The 22,395-nt window shown below is 45.6% G+C and overlaps 1 protein-coding gene across 1 annotated transcript in view; it reads right to left on the bottom strand.

Annotated features, from left to right (window-relative positions):
* Positions 1 to 22,395, bottom strand: part of mmp28 (matrix metallopeptidase 28) — a 34,448-nt gene that overhangs the window by 3,231 nt on the left and 8,822 nt on the right. The window contains exons 4-5 of the mRNA XM_085795456.1: positions 5,931 to 6,152; positions 4,517 to 4,762 (exon numbers count right to left, since the gene is read on the bottom strand). Of these exons, the coding sequence (XP_085651582.1) occupies positions 4,517 to 4,762; positions 5,931 to 6,152 (468 nt within the window). The remainder of the gene's footprint in view (positions 1 to 4,516; positions 4,763 to 5,930; positions 6,153 to 22,395) is intronic.

The following is a 22,395-nucleotide window of genomic DNA, read 5'->3' as shown; positions in this document are numbered from 1 at the left end:
TCTCTTCTATTTTTTGTAAAAAATTTTAAAAAGTGAAAATAAAATATATAAAAAAAAAACATACTTGAGAAACATATACTGTATCTAAGATACTTAGTTTTCCAATTTGCCTCTATATACTTCTACTCCACCACAATTGAGATGGAAACTTAACCTCTAACTCTGCTACAACATTTAACATTTTTAGTTTTATGACACTTTGCCGGCACAGATTTTAAGTAACAATTCAACCAACTACATGAACGTACAATAATATCAAAGTATCAATACTCTTAATCCAGTAAAATGAGATTTAATCTTAGAATACTTTCTGCAGTGATTCTTTTACTACTGATACTTTAAAGGGATAGTAGCATTTTTTTTAAAGTGGAGTTGTATGATCTACAAATAGCCCTTAAGTACTTTAATTGCAGTAGAAGACTCTCTGCACTCCTCCCGTTAGCAACACCAGCCCATAGCCCTGCCCACAGCTTTACAACATACTATACATTGTTGTGAATGGACCCAAAGAAACGGCCTATTTTGACGGCCTAAAAGAGGTTTTACGTGAAAAAAAATACACAGTTCCATTGTTCGCTATAATATAATTTTTTCCAGCCCCACAAAGTGCAGGAAAAATGCAGTTTTTATTAGGAGCTAACCAACTGCTGATCGGCGGGCGCTAACCCTGGACCAGAGGGATACGTGAGTTGGTTGGGTCCAAATAAAAACTGTGTTTTTCCTGCACTTTGAAGGGCTGGAAAAATTATATTATAGCGAACAATAGAACTGTGTATTTTTTTCACGTAAAACTTCTTTTAGGCCGCGAAAATAGGCCGTTTCTTTGGGTCCATTCACAACAATGTATGTTGTAAATCTCTGGGCAGGGCTATGGGCTGGCGTTGCTAACGGGAGGAGTGCAGAGAGTCTTCTACTGCAATTAAAGTACTTAGGGGCTATTTGTAGATCATACAACCCCACTTTTTAAAAAATGCTACTATCCCTTTAAATACTTTTCAACTTTTACCTAAGTAACATGTTTAAGTACTTAAAGTCATTTTAACATAGTGGTAAGATTTGTAACACGTCCCGCCACCACCACACTACACTGACTGTATGTACATACGTATATTGTCTAATGAGGCAGAAACACCACATGCGTCTTGTTGAATGCTGCTTTGTTTTTTGTTGCTGAGCAAATCAGTCCCAGATCAGCTCAGGAGACTGACATATTCAGGCTGCCTCACATCTGCTTCCCATCACATCGCCATGCCAACACCCAGGATGGTTGCCTTACACACACACACACACACACACACACACACACACCTACACATACATACACTCCAGTTATACCAGAGCGCCTGCAGACCTGTCAGATGGGCTTCTTGTTCATATCTGCCTCTGGAGCTGTTTGACATTGACGTGGGAGCGGCTGCAGTCCACAGAAATGACAGCCACAGGCTTGAAATCATCATGTGGAAAGAAAAAAGCATGTTGCACTTTGCTAAACTCCACCTGAGAATGCTGGATGAACGTTTTGTGAAGCAATAAAAAAAAATTTAAAAAGGAGTGCGCTGTCTCAGATTCTTTCAATACTGACAAGCAAATGTTCCCAAACAAACCACAAACAGCTCCATAACCACCTGAACACTGATCTATATTCAACTGCTGCACAGTAGTGTGAATTGCTTTAATTGCAGAGTCTATGGTGACACTGTGAATCAAATGTCATGAGAAATAGATGTGTGTGACTATGCGTGAGGTTTTTTTTTTTCAAGTCAGAGTGTTACATGAGGCTCTGGGGAGAAAGTGCTGGCAAATATCATTTTAGGAAGCTGATGCCACTGTATCTCCAGAGGCGGAGCAGATGGGACTCCTCAGATATTAAAGAGGAAGGACCGACATCTGGACATGTCCTGTCTGCAAAGCTTCTGTTGGACTGGATCTCAGGTTTCGAGCCTAATTACCCAAATGATTGTGTGAAACTGTCCTGCAGCCACGCAGACATTCCTGCAGCTGCTTTACGCCTGCGCTTCGGGGTCAAAGAACTTCATGCAACACGGCCGCATCTTCTATCAGAGCACCACGTCGTCATCAGAGGACGTCAGGTGATTAATAAGCTACTTTTGATGCAAACAAGTTAAGACGCGTCCGTGTTGCATGAAGTTCTTTTTTTTTCTCTCAGGGTGGAAGTGGGTGGGTGGTGGGGTTATAGAGTAAGGAGGGTTATCCTCCATGTTTTGTGTTGTGTCTTTATACTGTTGGTATACAGATGTTTGTTTGTATATTGCATATATATAAAACTGGAAAATAAAATATAAAAAAAAAACAAGTTAAGACGACGTGTTCTGAAATCGGTTCTTAGCAGCTGTAATAAAAGAGGACGGAGAAAAAAAGAGAGCTCTGCAGACACACATGTGGAAACCTGCCTAACACATGCCAGGAGGGACGACGCACTCAGTAAACAGAAACTTTACATTTGTCATGCACAAAAGACGTATGCAATGCTCCCACACTCTGAACCAGAACCATCAATCTATCACGACAGAGCAGACAAAACTCCCAGGCAAACACTGTGTGTGTGTGTGTGTATGTGTGTGTTTTACAGGAGAGCTGATAATAAAACAGAAAATAAGCCACTGTGTGTGTGTGTGTGTGTGTGTGCGCGCGCGCGCGCGTGTGCGTGTGTGTGTGTGAGTGAGTGTTGTTTTGACGTTCACAGCACCTCTGCTGCCCTCACGTTCCTGCCCACGTCTCCCAGCAGCTACAGAGCTGTGGCTGATAGAACAGACTCTTCCTGCTGTTAAAGGCAAACTCCACTGGAAACACAAAGACGGGATGTTGATTCAGCTCTGTGATGAAGATTTGATGTTTTCCCAATGTTTACCACCTTGACACTCAAAGAGCTGGCAAAATACTGTCTGTTCTCTGTCTCGCTGTTCTACAAACGTTACGTTGACTTGGACTCTGAGTCACAGTCACACTTGTGAGGTTTATTTGTTTATGCACTTTTAAAAGGATAGTTACAGGGGGTCTCGGCGTAGCAGTGCATGTCCATATAACGGTTGCAAATGGATACCAACTGTCTTCGTAACAAAAAGACACACCAAAAAACATCCAAATATAGATAAATAAACGCCGGCGCAAATCTCGCGAGATTTGGACGGACCAGGAAGAGGAGCTTCGGCTACAAACAAGCTTGAAATATAGACTTATTTAAAGGGACAACGAGGAGTTTCTAATCGGTTATAAAAAAGTCTCACGTTAATGTGGATGAATCTCCGCTACCCACACTTGTTAATGGGCCCATTTTCGATAAATATATCATTCTGTCTCTATCGTTATTTTGTTACTATTAGTGGTGGCGGAGATGCTGGTCGAGCCGACCAGCGTTTCTTTACTTTCAGTTTCGCAACGAGTCATGAGAATAACGTAGCTGAATCGCCGTTTATGGTCGGAACTACGACGGTATGTGAACCTCTTTGAACCTCTGACTTTAATTATTGATGAATGAAAACATGAGTCCGTCTTGCGCCGGTCAAAAGAATTTTACGCTGTGCGCGGAGGCTCATAAATGTAGTGTGAAAACGCTTCGCTTTTCCAAAACTCCTCGTTGTCCCTTTAATTTTTTTCGGAACAATTTCTCATGTCGGGGCTTCAATACAAGACAGACATTACATACGAGCAGCATGGAGGTATTTGGATGTTTTTTGGTGTGTCTTTTTGTTATGAAGACAGTTGGTATCCATTTGCAACCGTTATATGGACATGCACTGCTACGCCGAGACCCCCTGTAACTCAGAGAAGCCACGGAGGACTCTGAAACTTCTCCCAGCCCTTAGTCCACATGAGGGTGAGTAGATAATGAGTGAAATGTCAATTTTGAGTGAACTATCCCTTTAAATGTACAAGTACAAACAGCCAGGAAGAGACTGCCTGCCTGCTCTGGATCTTTCTGTGTCGTTTCTAGGTTGTAATGATCTTCTGGAGCTTTGCTGTTCTACATCTTCTCATTCTGCGTTTGCAGCTGGCGGCCCTCAGGGCTGCCTCTCAGGCCTTTTCACAGCTCAGTGCCACGACTCCCAATTTAATGGGCCACGGAGCAAAAATTACCCTACTTCTGTTTTTCTTCAAAGACAGCATGGTTTCATAACAAGTCAGTAATTCATGTAATTGGTTCTATGTATTCCAATTATAGTCCAGTTCAAACCACAGTCTCATTTTTCCATCGTTAACTAAGCAGACCTGAGGCCAGACAGTGAGACATTTGTCATCTGTCCACTAAAGAGGTTTTTTCCCCCAACCTTTCAAACTTTAAAGACAACATTTCTTTGTGCGTTCAGTGAAGGTGCCATTTTTCACACTGCTCATGACCTTGGGACCACACACTTTCCCTTTAACAAAGAAAACAGTTCCCCTGAGCAGCTGCTTAGCTTGAAGTGAATTGAAACAACCCAACAACGTGAGTTTGTGACCTTGAACCCACAAACGGAAACAATGGCTTTGGATAAATGATGTTATAAAAAGCTCTCACCGTACAGCTGCTGCACCGCCATGATGTCGTCCCAGCTCAGCACCAGGCTGCGGCCGAGCTTCCTGTAGTACGGCGACATCAGAGCGTGACGGACGGGGGAGTGCTCCAGTCCCAGAGTGTGTCCGATCTCGTGGGCGGTCACCATGAACAGGTTGTGTCCTTTGTGTCCGTTCAACGTCCACCTCTCCGCCATGTCGAAGTGGGCTTCGCCCCGGCGAGGCAGGAAGGCGTGAGCCAGAGTTCCTCCTGAGGGTCAGAGCAGAAGACGTCAGAGGAAATTCAAATTCAAATTCAATTCAAAAGTACTTTATTAATCCGTTAGGAACTTCGCTGCGGAAGGACATCAAAAGTGCAGGAGCAGCAATACAACGATCCACACATCCCTACATACCACAGACATACCCAACACAATAATAATACACATTCCTACAACCACACATAAGTACTGGCAGCGAAGGTTAAAAAAGACACGTCCGTGAAGGTTCTCAGTCATCCAGGTCATCTTATTCTTGTGGAGTTTCAGTAAAAAAGCAACTGGACTTCTTCTCTTGTTTGAATACCTGGGTTTCTGGCATTAGTCTCAGAACTGAAGAAGCCTCTTGGATGAGGGGTGAAACGTCTTCAAACAAGAGAAGAAGTCCAGTTGCTTTATTACTAAAACTCCACAAGAATTAAAAAAGACCCATACAAAGATAAAAAATTAGTTAAAAACAGGTTAATTGAAAAGGAAAAAAAAGTTATGGTGGGAGTTAAGTGTCTTAGAAGTCGGACTGAGGTGGGAATGAAACTGGATGATGCTCTCTTTGTCCGGAGTGGACAAAGAGAGCATCATTTTGAAACATGTCACAATAATAACTTTAATATCTCAACAGTCACATCTGGGGATGGCTAAAAATTGTATTAAGTGATGGCTCAATGTTGCACAGTTACACCCATTTTGTATTGCTTAGTAACACTTTATTTTACAGGGCTGTAATCTCTGACTAGGAGGGGTCTTAAAATTAACTGCAATTTGGGATGAGTTAGAGGGAAAGAAACAGCACTCAAGTAAGTCAGCTGACCATGCAACAATCATGACAAGACCAAATCAGCATGTATATGAGTATATGACCAAAAATACAAACTATGTCCACTATAATTTGTGGTTGCTTAATACACTCTAAACTAAATGATATCATCAACTATTGTTGCAGTGATGAGAGGAGCTACAACTTCCCTCCTCCATCATGTTTACAAACATGTTGATTCAGGTAGAGAGTGTGAAATCAAACCATTACACATGACTTAATCTGATTATGCACATTAATCAGGTTACACACACAGATCCTGTGATCAGATATCAGATGTGCATGTTATCTCAATAAAGGCTCAGATATGAGTGGACAGACAGTTGTGATGTGTGGCTGACTCTGACCTGGTCCATCAAAGGCGTTGCTGGCCCCGTCGTTGTGGTCTCCCTCGTAAAAGGCCAGTCGGATGTCTGCGGGCCCTTCAGGGGCCTCCTGGAAGACCAGGCCTGACACATTGCTCCACAGCTGGAAAGCTGCACGCACCGCCAGCCGCACCGAGCCCACAGACAGATGGCGAGGCCAGTTCACGATCTGGTAGGTCAGGTGACGTTTGTACCACTTCTCAGCTGGAGATCACCCACAGAGAGAGAGAGAGGAGGGGAAGAGGAACAGAGATATGAGACATGCAGGTATGTATTCATCGCAAACTTACAGCCAGGACAACTGCAGATAAGCTCTGTTCACCAGATAACCAAAACAAAACCTCTGGCAGCGTGCCTGTGAACAAGAGGAGCTCACATAGCCCCTGGAAAACATAGTTTATGAGAAGAAAAAAAAAAAAAAAAGAAGAAAAAAATATAAATATTTCATTGAAACATGTACAAAGGGTATCCGTTAACAAGTTTATGAAAACATGGATGAAAACAAAACTGCAATATGAATGGCTTTAAATTAAAACAATAAGATTGTGGTTAAGCTTATTATTTTGTTGCTTGTTGATTGTGACGACAGTCAGTGTGTCAGAGTCTTTGCAGAAAACACTCGCACTTCCTTTCTTGCTCTCCTCTTGAGTATGTTTGCCTTGTTATTGTTTTTTATTCTATTTTCTATGTTTTACATCTACACTGCAGCTGTCACTACTCCCTGCCCAAGACAAATTTCCCCTGGTGGGACAAATAAAGTTTATTTGATTTGATTTGATTTGAACAAGGCGTTTATTGAACATTTTAACAAAGCAAAAAAAAACTGTGTGAAAACAGCTAAGTAAAAGATCAATAACTGGCCTTTTATCTTCTCAGCCTCATCTAACCAGAACCTATAGCCTGTCAATCAATCAAAAATATATCTACAGTAAGATGTGTAAACCAGATTTAATATAATGTTGTTTACTCTTACTCTTTTCTCAGTCACTCACTGATCAGACAGCTGTCGACACTCTGGTCGCTGGTCTCACTGTCGCTCATCACTGAGCTTCAAAGATAATGTTGCTTTTTTCACCTACATCTGAATACTGAATGTCTTTGGCCAAAACAAACTACATCAAACTGTGGTCCGCAACTCTGGAAAATGGGGCTTTTTTATGGTCCCCAGGGATAACGTCTTTTTGTTGTTTTCTCTCTTTATGGTCTTATTCCTTTGTTAACTGATGTGTGGTATTTATATTGGCTACACAGTGTTACCATCATTCATACAACACTTGTGATGGTGTTCTCCAAACTGTTGTTAATTAGTTCTGTCGACCCAGTGGAGTAGCTGTGTGTTTAAACCTTGAGTTTGCTGAATGTTATAATTCAGATGCCTGACATCCCATGTTCACCCGAGGTGTTTTGAAGTGGAGTCTTGTCACATCCAACAGGCCGAGCCAAAATGATAGGATGTTAACCATGTTAGTACACAGCTGAGTAAACTGATATGCACTCTGAGTACATGCTTCTCTAAACAGTTTACTTCAACACGCGTGTGTGGTTTCTCAGCTTTGACATAATTACGTGTCTCAAACATGCGGAACCTCACATTTGTTCAGGGATAGAGGGACGGAGGGAGGTGGGGAGCGGCTAGTCAGATTCAGCCACTCTTTTCATTCACAAGACTCTAATCTCTTCATATATACAAAGGATTACACAATGTAGCAATCTGGAGACAAAGCAAACACACACGGGCTGCAGCCCATGCAGCACACACCTCCACCTCCACCTCCACCTCCACGACAGGCAGGCAGGCAGGCAGACAGACAGACAGACAGACAGACAGACAGACAGACAGACAGACAGACAGACAGACAGACAGACAGACAGACAGACAGAGACAGACAGACAGACAGACAGACAGACAGACGGGGAGGCAGCCCGGCCGGCCGGCAGGAAACAATCATTAGATAATGTGGACCTTTAAGGAGAGGCAGCTGGATGCTCGCTCAACACCGGTGTGTGTGAGCGCACAGAGCTGTGTAGTGAAAGAGGTGACGGAAACATCCAACATTTCATAACTCAAGACCACAAAAAAATATTTCCTGGGATGTTTTTTTTTTTTCACAAAAAGAGATGATGAAAATATTTAGAGTAGATGTTGACTCCCTGGATAAACCTCTAACGCTTCACTTTAAAGGGACCGTTTTGGAAAGCGAAGTGTTTTCATACTTCATTTCCCATGAGCCTCCGCGCGCACAGGGAAATTCTTGGACCGGCGCAAGACGGACGTCTTGTCAAGAATGTTTTCATTCATCAAGAAATAATTAAAGTCAGAGGTTCGAAGACAATCAGATACTGTCGTAGTTCCGACCATAAACGGCGATTCCGCGGCGTTATTCTCATGACCCGGGCAGCGTCTGCGAAACCAAAAGTAAGGAAACGCTGGTCGGCTTGCCCAGCATTACCACCATTAATTAAAATAACAAAATAATGATAGAGACAAAACGATATATTGATCGAAAATGGAGCCATTAACAAGTGGTAACGTAGATTCATCCACATTAATGTGAGACTTTTTTATAACCAAATAGAAACTCCTCGGTGTCCCTTTAATACCAGAGTATAAACAATAATCAAAACACCAGAAAATGTATGACCTTGAACCATATATAGTGCATGTCTGATAATGCATGTCAACCAATTCCTTTTCTTTATGGATTCACACACACTTTCACACTTGAGGCATAACTATAAAATGGCACCATAAATCATACACACTCAAACTATTTAAGGACGTCGTCGACGTATGTCTACCCCGGGACTTCAAGCCAAAAGTGAGTGGGAGGTCTGCACACATGCCTGCATTACACACTCCCACAGCCCCAGCACCGGCTGCGCTTGTGGACACGTTTGTGTTTCAAATTTTAGCTATTTTGATCCGGTTTGTGCTTGGTTAACAGAAAAACCCCCCAGCAAATAGTTGTGTGAAAGATTAGAGCGATAAACTAGAGGAATTCACTCACTACATACTGCGAATTACCAAGAGACCTCAATACTCTCTGGAGGCAGGAAAATATCTGAGTATCTGGAGCCATTAAGACATGGGTTTGGCGGTGACATGAGTGTGTTTCTTTGTGAGTAAAGGGACAAACAGAATCTGCGCTTCAGCAGCAAGTGGGTTAAAAAACTTGGTCATCATTGGCGTTTTTTGTTGCACAGTTTGCAGAAATATTAGACAGTGAGAGTGGAAGCACCTGGGGCCTTGAACTGTTCAAGCGCCCGTCCTACTGATTTCCATTAACGTAGGAAAGATACGCAAAGGTCACAAATCAACATCGTCATTACAACCTGCACTGTCCTGTAAACGTCTGAGTTTTAAACATGACTTATTCACACAGGCTCGTCAGTGCGTCAAAACACTCAAGTCAGGGAGCCCCTTTCCCAACCCACCTCCATTTCTCACTCCCACATGAACTGCGTGCTTTAAGCTTGTTGCCACACTTTGTGTACAGAAGTGTATTCTCAGCAGAGCTCAGGCGCCTTCTCTCCATCCCAGACATGCGGCGGAGTAAGAGGTCCCCGAGGACGGTCGGCCAAGCCAGGAAGTCCGATACACAAGACATTCCACGACTTCCCTTATGGAAGCAATTAACAAGATGCCCTCTATGGCAGCAGTGTAGCGAGGGTGGGTTATCACAGACATTAGGAAGTGACTGAGATCATCAGATAGCCCAAGTTATTGTTTGTGGAGGCACAGGGAGATCTTGTTTGTTGCTGGTGTTGAGGAGGCTGTTTGACACACGCACACACAGAGATGCAATGTTGGTGTCTGGACAATTCATTCAGCTTCATTCACAAAGATATTTGATAGATATGTAATGGATTTTGTTTTGTTTTTTTAAGTATAATTTTTGGCGTTTTTGCCTTTATTTGACAGCACATAGTGAGATAGACAGGAAAGGGGGAGGCAGAGAGAGGGGGAATGACATGCAGGAAAGGTCTGCCCGACGCGGGACTCGATCCGGGGACGCCTGCGTTGAGGACTATAGCCTCTACATGGGGCGGCCTTAAGGACTGCGCCACGCACCGCCCGTAATTGATTTTTTCTAAATTAATCTAATGATTAATTTCACCTTACTAACATAAGAAAATCATGTGCAAGGTTTTAAGATGACTGGCAGCACAATGACAACATACAAAACGGAGCAAAATCCTAATGATACGGTATATGGACTCCATTCTTTGATTATGTGGGACCTTGGATATCTAGTTTTTTCTGGAAGACCCTTCCTAAACCACGGAATGATGACTGAATTCATAAGGGAGCCTTGGTTGTCTGTAAAATAACTTTTTTTGAGAACATATGTATCTATTTTTATTTTTCTGAATACCATTATATTTGTAAGACAAGACTGTGCTGTGCTGTGGGATCTGTTCTAGAGTTGGTGTGTGTGGGGGGGGGGGGGGGTTATAAATGAAAAGCTGTAATATGTGACGTGATGAATGTTTAAATAACAATAAAGATATGTTAAAAAAAAATTCTAATGATACCACGTTAACACTATTGGTATAATGACATAATGTTAACATGGTGACGTTCAGGTTGCTAATCAAGATCACCATCTTCATTTAGCATTTTAGCACCAAGGCCAATAGGAACATCATTAGTTTGGCAGGTGTTTTTGACCGATTCAAGTTTCAACCTGAAGAAGTAGGAAATCACCAAAGCTCCCATTCCTCCTGAGGTCTGAACTGAATAGAAGTTCATGAAGATGCATCCAATAGCATTGTGATATTTCAGTCTGGACCAGAGTGGTGGAGAGACAGTGACGGACCAACATGAATTATCATGATAACATGAGTTGTTTTGTCTGGCCAATACTTTAATAGCCAAAGACATTTAACTAAAATGATAGGCTATGAAACAGAAGCTGGAACTGAGTAATTTGTGCATTTTTGCGTTGAAAACTAATCAAACCCAAATCAGCTGATTGTTGCAGCATGCACATGCTACTGAAATAAGTGTAAAATTGCACTAAATGGTACAGTATGTAGTAAAATGGCAGTGAAGTGGGGGGAATTTAATGTGCAGGGCATAGATCCATGAGTAGCTACTCCAGAAAAAAACACACACACACACACACACACACACACACACACATGCATGATGCATCACACTTCTTCTAGCACTTATCTTGGACGAGTGTTGTGGAATGTCAGACCTGCAAATATCAGTGGGAACGGTCGTCAGGTTGTAGCACAGCTCGAGGTCTGTTTTTAGTTTCCAGGAAGCTCAGTGGCAGCCATGCTAACACTAAACAAAATCACATCGCACCACAGCTGTGGTTGAATAAACAGACAGTGTCTGACTCATCTGCATGTTGCTGCAGCCTGCAGGCTTCATCTAGCAGCCGGTGTTGGTCGTCAAGGGCAAACAGCCCAAACAGTTAAGCATTAAGTTAAAGTCATGGTCAGCCTAGATCAGTGCAGGAACAGCGGTAATCCATACAGGTGTTCAGACTGACAACCAAAACCATCAACACAACTGATGTCAAGGCTTCCTTTGAATATCATTATTTGATCTGATACCAGAATAAGGATTTTTCTCTCTCATCCATGCAAATTTATCCAGCAAGATTATAACTCTAATAAACTTTCTATTCTCAGTGTATAATGCTAAAGCAGAAGTAAGTGGTCCGGTCGTTTTCGCTAATGCTGCGTTCCAGGCAGGCTTTTGAAATCGTAAATTACAGCTTCAAGTCACAACTTACGACTTTGTAGCGTTTCAGGCAACCCACTCGTGTTTTTCCGACCTGTGTTCCAAACACTCTATGTAAGTGATTGCTGTCGGAAGATATAACTATTTAAGACTTATATTAACACATAGAGTGTTTGGACCGAAACACGGGTCTGTCAGTCACTCTGCTCTGCTCTGAGCCGAGGAGAAAACATTTATCGTATCCTAAAGTTTTTATCAAATGAGGAGAGAGAACGGCATGCAGGGCTGTGTGTGCAGCCAAGGGACGCCGTGAATGTGGCGACGTAGGGACGAGGACTGTTATGGTGCGTTCAAGGAAACTCGTATTTTTCCGACCGTGAAGTCGTACCAGTTCGATCTGGTACGAGTTCACCGGTCGGAAGTTACGAGTGGCCGTTATAGTGACTTTCACCGGTAAAACAGGTCGGAAAAACACGAGTACGTTGCCTGAAACGCTACAAAGTCGTAAGTTGTGACTTGAAGCTGTAATTTACGATTTCAAAAGCCTGCCTGGAACGCAGCATTAGCGAAAACGACCGGACCACTTACTTCTGCTTTAACAAAACAAATTTACCACTCAATATTTTGTTTCCGTGGGTGGGCGGGTCCTCTGATTGGCTAGTGTGCTTCCTTGCCCTGTGCCCTTCAAAATAAAAGTTCCTCAATTTGATAATGTCGACAAAAATATTACTGTAGGCTACAGACACTAGCAGACATAGAGGACCCCATCACCCACAGTCAAGACTGACACGGCTTCAAATAACAATAATAGTAGGCTATTCATAATGAAAATGAGAACTTATGAAGTTATGATGACTTCAGTGTAGCCTAGTTGATATTTAGCCACAAGGTGGCCGCGCAGTTATTACATGAAGAGTAGATCTGAGGGCTTTACTACGATGGAGGCTCACAACATATCGTGTAGGCTAGTGAGTACAGAGTGTCTACTCTGTACAGTGACAAAGACTGTACAGTAACTTCGTTCAATATTGTACAAAAGGTCGTCCCTCTGAGCATTATTCCTTTAAGTTTGTTGATAATTGTTGTGCATGTGAATTCCTACACTGCTGAGGTCCTTGAACGCACCACATACGTACTGCTCAGCTCGGAGCAGATATCGGCTGAACTGTCCCTCCGTGTGTCTACAGTGTGTGCGTCCATTGAGCCGTGAGTTATGTTGTTGTATTCATATGTTACACTATGTTGATATTCTGTTCTATTCATGAGTCAACTGATGACTGCAGTAGTTTTTGCCATCAGATTTCATTATGTGATAAACACTTAGTTGCTAATGAGTGTCAAACAATTAGCCGCTAACTAGCCATAGCCTGAGTGCCTTATGCTAGGCTACTGTACTGCTAATCTTTTGCATATCAATGCTCATTCTCTGTTTATTGATTAATAATGATTCAAGTTCATAAATCATTTGGAGCTGTAGTTGTTATCTGATTAGAGATATAGTGTATATCGAACTCAGTATATTTTTATGTTAAGTTGTACCTTATTTCTAATCAATCTGTATTGTTGTGTTTAACATTGCAGAAACCACACACCCACCTACTCGAATTCATAAAAGGTTGAACTTTATTGCTGGCTCTGTCCTTCATTCTGCACTTCCCTGTGTCCTGACCCGACACCCTGAAGTGGTTGCTGCCACCTAAGATCCTATATAGTCAATCTGTCATACAATTTTGGTCCTTCGAGCCGGATCGGAGCAACTACTTCAGCCTTACCTGTTCAGCATGGAAGAGAGAGACCTATACAGAGAGTCTGATCGCCCGCGCCGACGCAGCCAACTGCCACCATATCTCGAGGACTATGAGGTGGGTTACCCCGCTAAGCACCGCCGCCTCCCATATGATGAGCACTTCTCCTGAGGTTCTTCAGTACATTCATAATATGAAAGAGGAACATGACCAACTGCGACGAGATGTGCAACGCCTTACAGAGGTAATCTCTAGCTCTCCTGTACTAGCCCCACAACACGCCATGTCACAGTCCAGACTGCGTGCGGACGAGACGACATCCACACCTGCGCACGCTAGTAAGCTGGTGCCATCCAGAGGTCACGAGGACCCACATCAGCCTGAGAGTGCCATAAAGGTGCCAGTCAGCGAGAAGTCTTCACACCAACACGACAGTCAGCATGACGAGATAGAGGAGCTCACTAGCAGTCTAAAGGGAGCAGGGTTACAAAGCAAGGGCGCAGCACAGTCATCATCATCTTCCGGTGAGTCATCCCCTAAATCTCAAGACTTCCCCCCAACCACAACAGAGGGTGAGAAGCTTCCTCCACCTCAACATTCAACCGCTGAGGGACAGTCGCAGCAACTCTATCAAGAGCACCGCACTTCGTACTCTACACCTGGTGCTGTTTACAGTCAGCTTATGGACAGTCACCGCCCTCATCATAGTGCTACGATCAAACAACATGACAGTAGGTATCATCCCCAGGTTGATGATATTTATGATCGGCATGTCAGCAGCTACAGTCAGCCTGCCAGATCCCATAGACTGCCTAGTCCGAGAGCCCGCTATGATGATGACTATTACAGACAAGATCACACAGACCCTTCTCCTGATCGCCATGACAGTCGCTACCGTCCTGCTCATGGACATGGCTATTATAGTCATACTGATCAGTACAGGCCATGGGATAACCGCTACCCCGGTGATCCACGTAGGTACTCACCTGATCGCCTGCAATCAGCCGAGTGGCCTCAGACGCCTGCACCCTTCATCAGACGCCCACCAGCAGAGACCTATCGTGGACCCCAACCAACGATCCCTGATCTTGTGCATGAGGACCCACGTGAGTTTGCAAGACTGAAATTAGCTTTGGACAACATACTCCCACTTGAGGCTCCAGAGCACTTCAAGTTTCAGATATTGACCGATCACCTCAAGTGTGAAGAAGCACTGCTCATCGCTGATTCATACAGCAACAGTCCATACCCATTTAGTGACACCATGAGAGCACTTACCGAGATGTACGGTCAACCTCAACATCTGGCCTTGAAGAGGATCACCAAACTCATGGATGGACCTAACATCAGGAGTGGTGACATCAGATCCTTCAAGTCATTCGCTCTCCAGGTCCGTGCACTAGTTGGTATGTTGCATCAGTTGGGAGAACAGGGTCGGACGGAGTTGAGGTGCGGCTCACACGTATCTCGCCTCTTAGCCAAGTTGCCATACGACCTAAGAGCCAACTTCCAGAGATTTGTGAACCCCATCCACACTCCTATACCAACACTGCTAGACCTGGCTGAGTGGCTTGAGTATGAGGTGCGTGTCCAGCTGATCGGAGACCAGTACTGTGACCACTCAGACAGAGAGAAACCAGCTCCACGGAAGGAGAGGCGTCCTGAGTACAAGCCTCATAGGACTACGACTATTCTACACAGTAGTGAACAGAAGGGAAAGTCAGCAGAGAAAGACATGACTGCCATACAGGAGAAACCGAAGAAGTACTGCCCATTCTGCGACACTGTGCAGCACTACATGAATCAGTGCAGTAACTTCAAACTCTTGTCTAGGGAACAGAAAACAGAGTGGATCAAGTCAAACAAAAGGTGCTGGAAATGCGGCCGTGAGCACCAAGCGGCCAAGTGTAACCTCAAAGCGAAGTGCAAACAGTGCGAACGACGGCACCTTGAGGTTCTTCACGAAGTCAACACCAGCCAAATTGCACCAGCATCTGCTAAGTCCAGCTCCACTGAAGAAAGCGCCTGCTTGGTAAGTTCCATCTCCGAGACGCTTTATGTAGATCGACCAACCAGCAGCAGCCAGGTTCTACTCAAGTTGAGTCGTGTCATTCTCAAGAGTGGTGCCAAGATGATTGAGACCTACGCTATATTGGACGATGGTTCGGAGCGTACCATCCTCCTACGTGAGGCAGCTGATCGCTTGGGGCTTCAAGGGGAACCTGAAGACCTAGCACTCCGCACCATCCGGCAAGAGGTTTGCACTATCCATGGCGCCACTGTTTCATTCTCTGTAGCTCCTGCATCACAACCTGGCAAGTCCTTCCAGATCCATAGAGCCTTCACCGCCAAGGAACTTGGTCTCGCTCGCCATACTTACCCAGTGAAAGCTCTACAGGAGAGGTACCGTCATCTTAAGGACCTGCCACTGCCGGAGATGAGGGAGGTCCAGCCACTGCTGCTCATTGGGTCAGATAATCCACATCTTATCACTCCAGTGGAGCCAGTACGCCTGGGTCCCCCTGGTGGACCTGCTGCGGTGCGCACCAGACTCGGATGGGCCCTACAAGGTCCCTCACGATTCCTGCGTCACCGGTTAACACCACAGCAGTGTCTTTTCACTTCCTGCTCCTCACCAGAAGCCGAGCTCTTCAGCCATGTCGAGAGACTGTGGCAAATTGATACCTTACCGTATAGGAGTGAGCGGCTAATTACCAGGTCCAGACAAGATGCTGAGGCCGTCCGAAGGCTTGAGGAGAAGACAATCAGGGTTACAGTGGATGGAGTGAGTCGCTACGCCACTCCGTTGCTGTGGAAGGAGAATCTTCCTCCGCTCCGTGCTACACAGGAGGCTGTCTTGGCTCAGCTACGTGGGACAGAGAAGCGGCTAGCCAGAGAACCAGAAAGGGCGGCGACCTACTCCAAGGAGATCCACAAACTTCTTGACGCTGGCTACGTCACACCTGTGTCACCTGCAGAGGCTGCAAAGAGCAACCATTCGTGGTTCATCCCGCACCACATGGTGCGCCACAATGGTAAAGACAGGATAGTCTTCAATTGCTCCTTCACGTTCGAGGGTCAGAGCCTTAACGACCACCTCTTGCCAGGGCCCACACTCGGAGCTACCCTGTTGGGAGTCCTCCTCAGGTTCAGGGAACACCCAGTCGCCATTACTAGCGACGTGAAGGGGATGTTCCACCAGGTCCGTCTGCTGGAAGAGGACAAACCCTTCCTCTGTTTCCTGTGGCGAGACATGAAGGTAGACGAGAAACCTACTGTCTACAAATGGCAAGTACTCCCCTTTGGGACTACATGCAGCCCGTGCTGCGCTGTCTTTGCACTTCAGTCCCATGTCCAGAAGCACACCGAGCCGGAAGAGGATGCGCGTCTGTCCGTGGAACGTAATTTCTACGTCGACAACTGTTTGCAGAGTCTCCCCTCGGAAGTGCAAGCTAAGAAGTTGGTGGACCGCCTGCAGTCTCTCCTCATGGAAGGTGGATTCGAACTGCGACAATGGGCTAGTAATGTCCCTACAGTCATCGGCCACTTACCTGTGGAGTCTCAGTCAGAGAGCAGTGTACTCTGGTTCTCCCAAGAGTCAGCCGATCCTCAAGAGCGCACTCTAGGACTCGTATGGCAGTGCAAGTCCGACACACTGCGGTACAAGCGTCACCAAAGTGAAAGTCCAGAGCCGACTATGCGCAACATCTATCGGCTGCTTGCCCAGCAGTACGACCCACTTGGGTTCCTTATCCCATACACAACCAGAGCCAAGGTCATCGTGCAACACCTCTGGAACAAGAAACGGGGATGGGACGATCCCCACCTACCAGAAGACCTGCTTCAAGCCTGGCGGCTGTGGGAAAGTGAACTGTCCCAGCTGTCGCAAATAACCCTGCCAAGATGCTACACCGACCCAAGTTTGGACTGCAGCAGCAGCATACGGAGCATTCATGTGTTCTGCGATGCTTCCGAGCGCGCGTATGGGTCCGTAGCTTATCTGCGCACCGACAGAGGTGAAGGACAAGTCCTCGTTGCCTTCTTGGCTGCGAGGTCAAGAGTGGCACCCAAGAAGCAACTCTCAATCCCCAGGCTGGAACTGTGCGGAGCTCAAACAGGAGCACAGTTGGCTTCGGTCTTGAAGAAGGAGCTCACTATCGATATCCAGGAGGTGGTGTATTGGACAGACTCAACTACAGTGCTCAACTGGCTCCATTCGGACTCATGCCGGTATAAAGTGTTCGTGGGAACCAGAGTCACAGAAATACAAGAGCTCTCCGACCCAGCATCCTGGCGCTATGTTGACTCTGGAACAAACCCCGCCGACGACATCACGAGAGGGAAGACACTGGCTCAGCTGGCTGGAGAGAATCGCTGGAGCCGAGGGCCACCGTTTCTTCAACTGCAGGCTAACCACTGGCCAAAGGCACCGGCGGGAAACCCTGCAGAGGAAGTAGAGGAGCTGAGGAAGACAGTGTTCTGCGGCCTGTTGACAGGGTCAACCAGTCCAGCAATACCCGACATACACCAGTTCAACACTTACCAGGAACTCCTGAAAGCCACCACGCAGTCGCTGCATGGGGCGGCCGCTACCACCGGCCATACTACTGCTGATGACTTTCAGAAGGCAGAGCTGGCCCTACTGAGCCATGCTCAGATGGAGAGCTTCCAAGGAGAGTTTGCACTACTGAAAGCCGGGAAGGCCATCCCATCCAGCAGCCGACTACTTACCCTCGCTCCTGAGTACGACGAGTCTTCCGACCTGATCAGAGTGGGAGGTAGACTCCGTAGGTGTGATAGCCTAAGCTCTGAAGTTCTGCATCCAGTTCTTCTGGACCCCTCTCACCCAGTCACAAAGCTCCTAATTCAGCACTGTGACGCGCAGCTGCATCATCCTGGAGCTGAACGTGTCTTCGCGGAGCTCCGCAGGAAGTACTGGATTCTGAGAGGTAGAGAAGCAGTGAGGAAATATCAACACCACTGTCCTGAGTGTAAGAAGTGGAGAGGGCAACCAGCAGTCCCAAGAATGGCAGATCTGCCCCCCTCAAGTCTGAGGCTCTTCCGACCTGCCTTCTACTCAACCGGGATGGACTGCTTCGGCCCTATGCTCATCAAAGTAGGACGACGCAATGAGAAAAGGTGGGGCATCGTTTTCAAGTGTCTCACCACTCGGGCAGTCCACCTAGATCTGGTGGCGAACATGGACACCGATTCATTCCTGATGTCGCTCCGACGGTTTATAGCTCGTCGAGGAAAGCCTTTTGAGCTCCTATCGGATCAAGGCACCAACTTTAAGGGTGGAAGTAAGGAACTGCATGAAGCTTTCAAAGCCATGGAACCAGTTCTCCGAGAACAACTGGCAACAGAACAGATCCGGTTCCGTTTCAACCCTCCCAACGCTCCCCACTTTGGCGGGTCATGGGAACGAGAGGTGCGATCCGTGAAGGCAGCCCTGCGCACCACTTTGGGAGCTCAGACTGTATCGGAGGAGGTGCTGAGGACCGTCTTGTTGGAGGTAGAGAGTATCCTCAACTCCAGGCCTTTGGGTTACGTCTCCACAGACATCGCAGACCCGGATCCTGTCACACCCAACTCCTTGTTGGTGGGGCGGCCAGACAGTTCTCTGCCACAGGTGGTCTACCCAGAATCGGAACTGCTCAGTCGCAAGAGATGGAGACACACCCAAGTCCTGTCTGACCATTTCTGGAAGCACTTCATAAGGCACTTCCTACCCACTTTACAAGCACGGCAGAAATGGCAGACCGAGAAGGAAGACATTACTGTCGGAACTGTGGTTCTCATCGTTGACCAGCAAACTCCAAGAGCTCTCTGGCAAGTAGGAACAGTGAATACCGTCATACCTGGAGCTGATGGTCGGGTGAGAACCGCGGTCGTCCAAGTCAAAGACCGGACCTATACCCGCCCAGTGGTACGACTCATCAAGCTACCTGCTCTGCCCCAGGATGTTACCAAGACCTAGCGAAGTGCTCTAGCAGTGTCAAATTTGCACACCAAATTTGGGGGCGGCTGTACAAAAGGTCGTCCCTCTGAGCATTATTCCTTTAAGTTTGTTGATAATTGTTGTGCATGTGAATTCCTACACTGCTGAGGTCCTTGAACGCACCACATACGTACTGCTCAGCTCGGAGCAGATATCGGCTGAACTGTCCCTCCGTGTGTCTACAGTGTGTGCGTCCATTGAGCCGTGAGTTATGTTGTTGTATTCATATGTTACACTATGTTGATATTCTGTTCTATTCATGAGTCAACTGATGACTGCAGTAGTTTTTGCCATCAGATTTCATTATGTGATAAACACTTAGTTGCTAATGAGTGTCAAACAATTAGCCGCTAACTAGCCATAGCCTGAGTGCCTTATGCTAGGCTACTGTACTGCTAATCTTTTGCATATCAATGCTCATTCTCTGTTTATTGATTAATAATGATTCAAGTTCATAAATCATTTGGAGCTGTAGTTGTTATCTGATTAGAGATATAGTGTATATCGAACTCAGTATATTTTTATGTTAAGTTGTACCTTATTTCTAATCAATCTGTATTGTTGTGTTTAACATTGCAGAAACCACACACCCACCTACTCGAATTCATAAAAGGTTGAACTTTATTGCTGGCTCTGTCCTTCATTCTGCACTTCCCTGTGTCCTGACCCGACACCCTGAAGTGGTTGCTGCCACCTAAGATCCTATATAGTCAATCTGTCATACAAATATACAGTAGGTAGGCCTACTACTTAAAAGTGGCCATTTCACTCGCGGGGAGCGAGATTCACGCAACGCGTGAAATGTAGGCTAAGTGACAAATGGGCCGGTGAGCCTCTTGGATGAGAGGTGAAACGTCTTCCTAGACAAATAACTAAGTCCAGTTCCTTTCGATTTAACCTCCTTTGAAGTAAGTGACAAATGTAGCCACTAGGTGGAAACATAGCACTGAATTGCAGGTCAAACGATTTTGGGACAATTCCACATTTGACCACGATGTAGCTGCAATGGAGAGTGGCGCTGTTTTAGGCTACAAAACACATTAACGAAAGGTACAACCTAAACTGAAACTCGAACCCACACTAGCGGATGATTCTGCTTATTTGGAGAGTTGTTCTACCAGGGGAGCTATAGGCTACAGCCATCATAATGCTCTAATGTGTCTTATTGATCACTGACCCGCTGCTCCAGCTGACACACATCAGCGTCTGGACATAGGTGCTGCTGTCGTGTCTTCAACCTAAAAACTGATCTTTATACATTTTTTCGTTGAGTAAAAATCCTCTCTGAATTATGGAACTGATAAGAATCATTTCTTAAATGCTTGTATGGAAGTTGAAACTTCTGTAGGCTGTGCGTAATTGTTTCTGCCTCCGCTTAGCCGTGGCTGCAGCGAGCGAGGAAAATCACAACCTCGGACGTCTTTAGGGTATCAGTCAGATATTATTATAGGCTATTCTTATATTTAAGCAACATCCAGTCAGGCCGTGATATAGGCTCACGGGGGTGGACTGGGACAATAATTCAGGTCGGCAATTTTACCAGTAAACAAATGTTCCTTAAAAAACAACTAATGTCCATATTTTAGCTCTACTCTAAAACAAATAAAACACAAGTGATTATCCAAGGTCACCCAGATAATTGAGATGTCCCACCGCTTTGAAACAATCAGTCTGAATCAATCTGATACGGCTGCAGTCCACCTCTCCATTCACTCTACCTGTAGCCTAAAACAGCGCCACTCTCCATTGCAGCTACATTGTGGTCAAATGTGGAATTGTCCCAAAATCGTTTGACCTGCAATTCAGTGCTATGTTTCCACCTAGTGGCTACATTTGTCACTTACTTCAAAGGAGGTTAAATCGAAAGGAACTGGACTTAGTTATTTGTCTAGGAAGACGTTTCACCTATCCAAGAGGCTCACCGGCCCATTTGTCACTTACATTTCACGCGTTGCGTGAATCTCGCTCCCCGCGAGTGAAATGGCCACTTTGAAGTAGTAGGCCTACCTACTGTATATTGAACGAAGTTACTGTACAGTCTTTAGGCTCGTTCGAGATGAACTGCGCCTCGCCTGGACGGTCGGCGAGAGCAGGCGGCAGCAGCAGGGGGTGGTGACAGAAAGCTGCAGTCAAGTCGGACAGTTTCCAGCCGCCGTCAATACAAACAGGAAGTCACCAAAGTATATATTTCTTATGCTGTACTGCAATTGTCCAATAAATAACCAATATATTTCTCAGGATATAAGTTTGATTCAGTGTGAATATTTTTTTAAGCAGTATAGGCCTACAACATGAAATTCATATAATCTAGCATTATACAACAACACGTAGTGTTTGCAGTCCTAACTAAGAGCCAATCAGCTCATGATCCGGTGCGTTTCCCATCATGCCCTGAGGCTTGCAGGCGGTTGCAGTCGGTGGAGAGCAACTGCGGCGCCTGGCTCTAAAAACTGCGACCGCCTTGATCTCGTGAGGTTATCGTTGCAGGCGCGTGCATGACGTCAGAGCAAGTCGGGATCAAGTCGGACACAAATCTAACCGGCATGCATTGTGCGCTGGTCACCGGCGATCGATTCTGCGCACGCCTGGCTCATCTCGAACGCACCTTTTGTCACTGTACAGAGTAGACACTCTGTACTCACTAGCCTCATGGGTTGCAGTGACGTCACGTCGAAGGGACCGCCGCCATATTTGTGTCCGATTTGACAGGTCTCCTCATATGACAGCATGCAAACCGCAGGATGGAAATGACAGTTTCTTGACAAAATGACAGGGTTTCATACATCCTGTCTGGGTTTATATCTCTATAACAACAGACTAACTCTATATTATCCCACTTATTACACAGTTTATTAATTAATTAATTAATTAATTTGAGACGTAATCAAAGTCCTTAGTCCGGTCACTTCTCCGCTGTTTGCTCCTCACCCTCCTCCCGGTCGACTCGTGTGTAGTTGTTTTCAACGAGCTTTTGATAATCAATCAGTAGATTGATGA

The sequence above is a fragment of the Trachurus japonicus genome, chromosome 13, assembly GCF_045865225.1.
Source record: "Trachurus japonicus isolate A0001 chromosome 13, Traja_1.0".
In the NCBI taxonomy this organism is placed as follows: Eukaryota; Metazoa; Chordata; class Actinopteri; order Carangiformes; family Carangidae; genus Trachurus; species Trachurus japonicus.
This window is presented reverse-complemented; position numbering and strand designations above follow the sequence as displayed.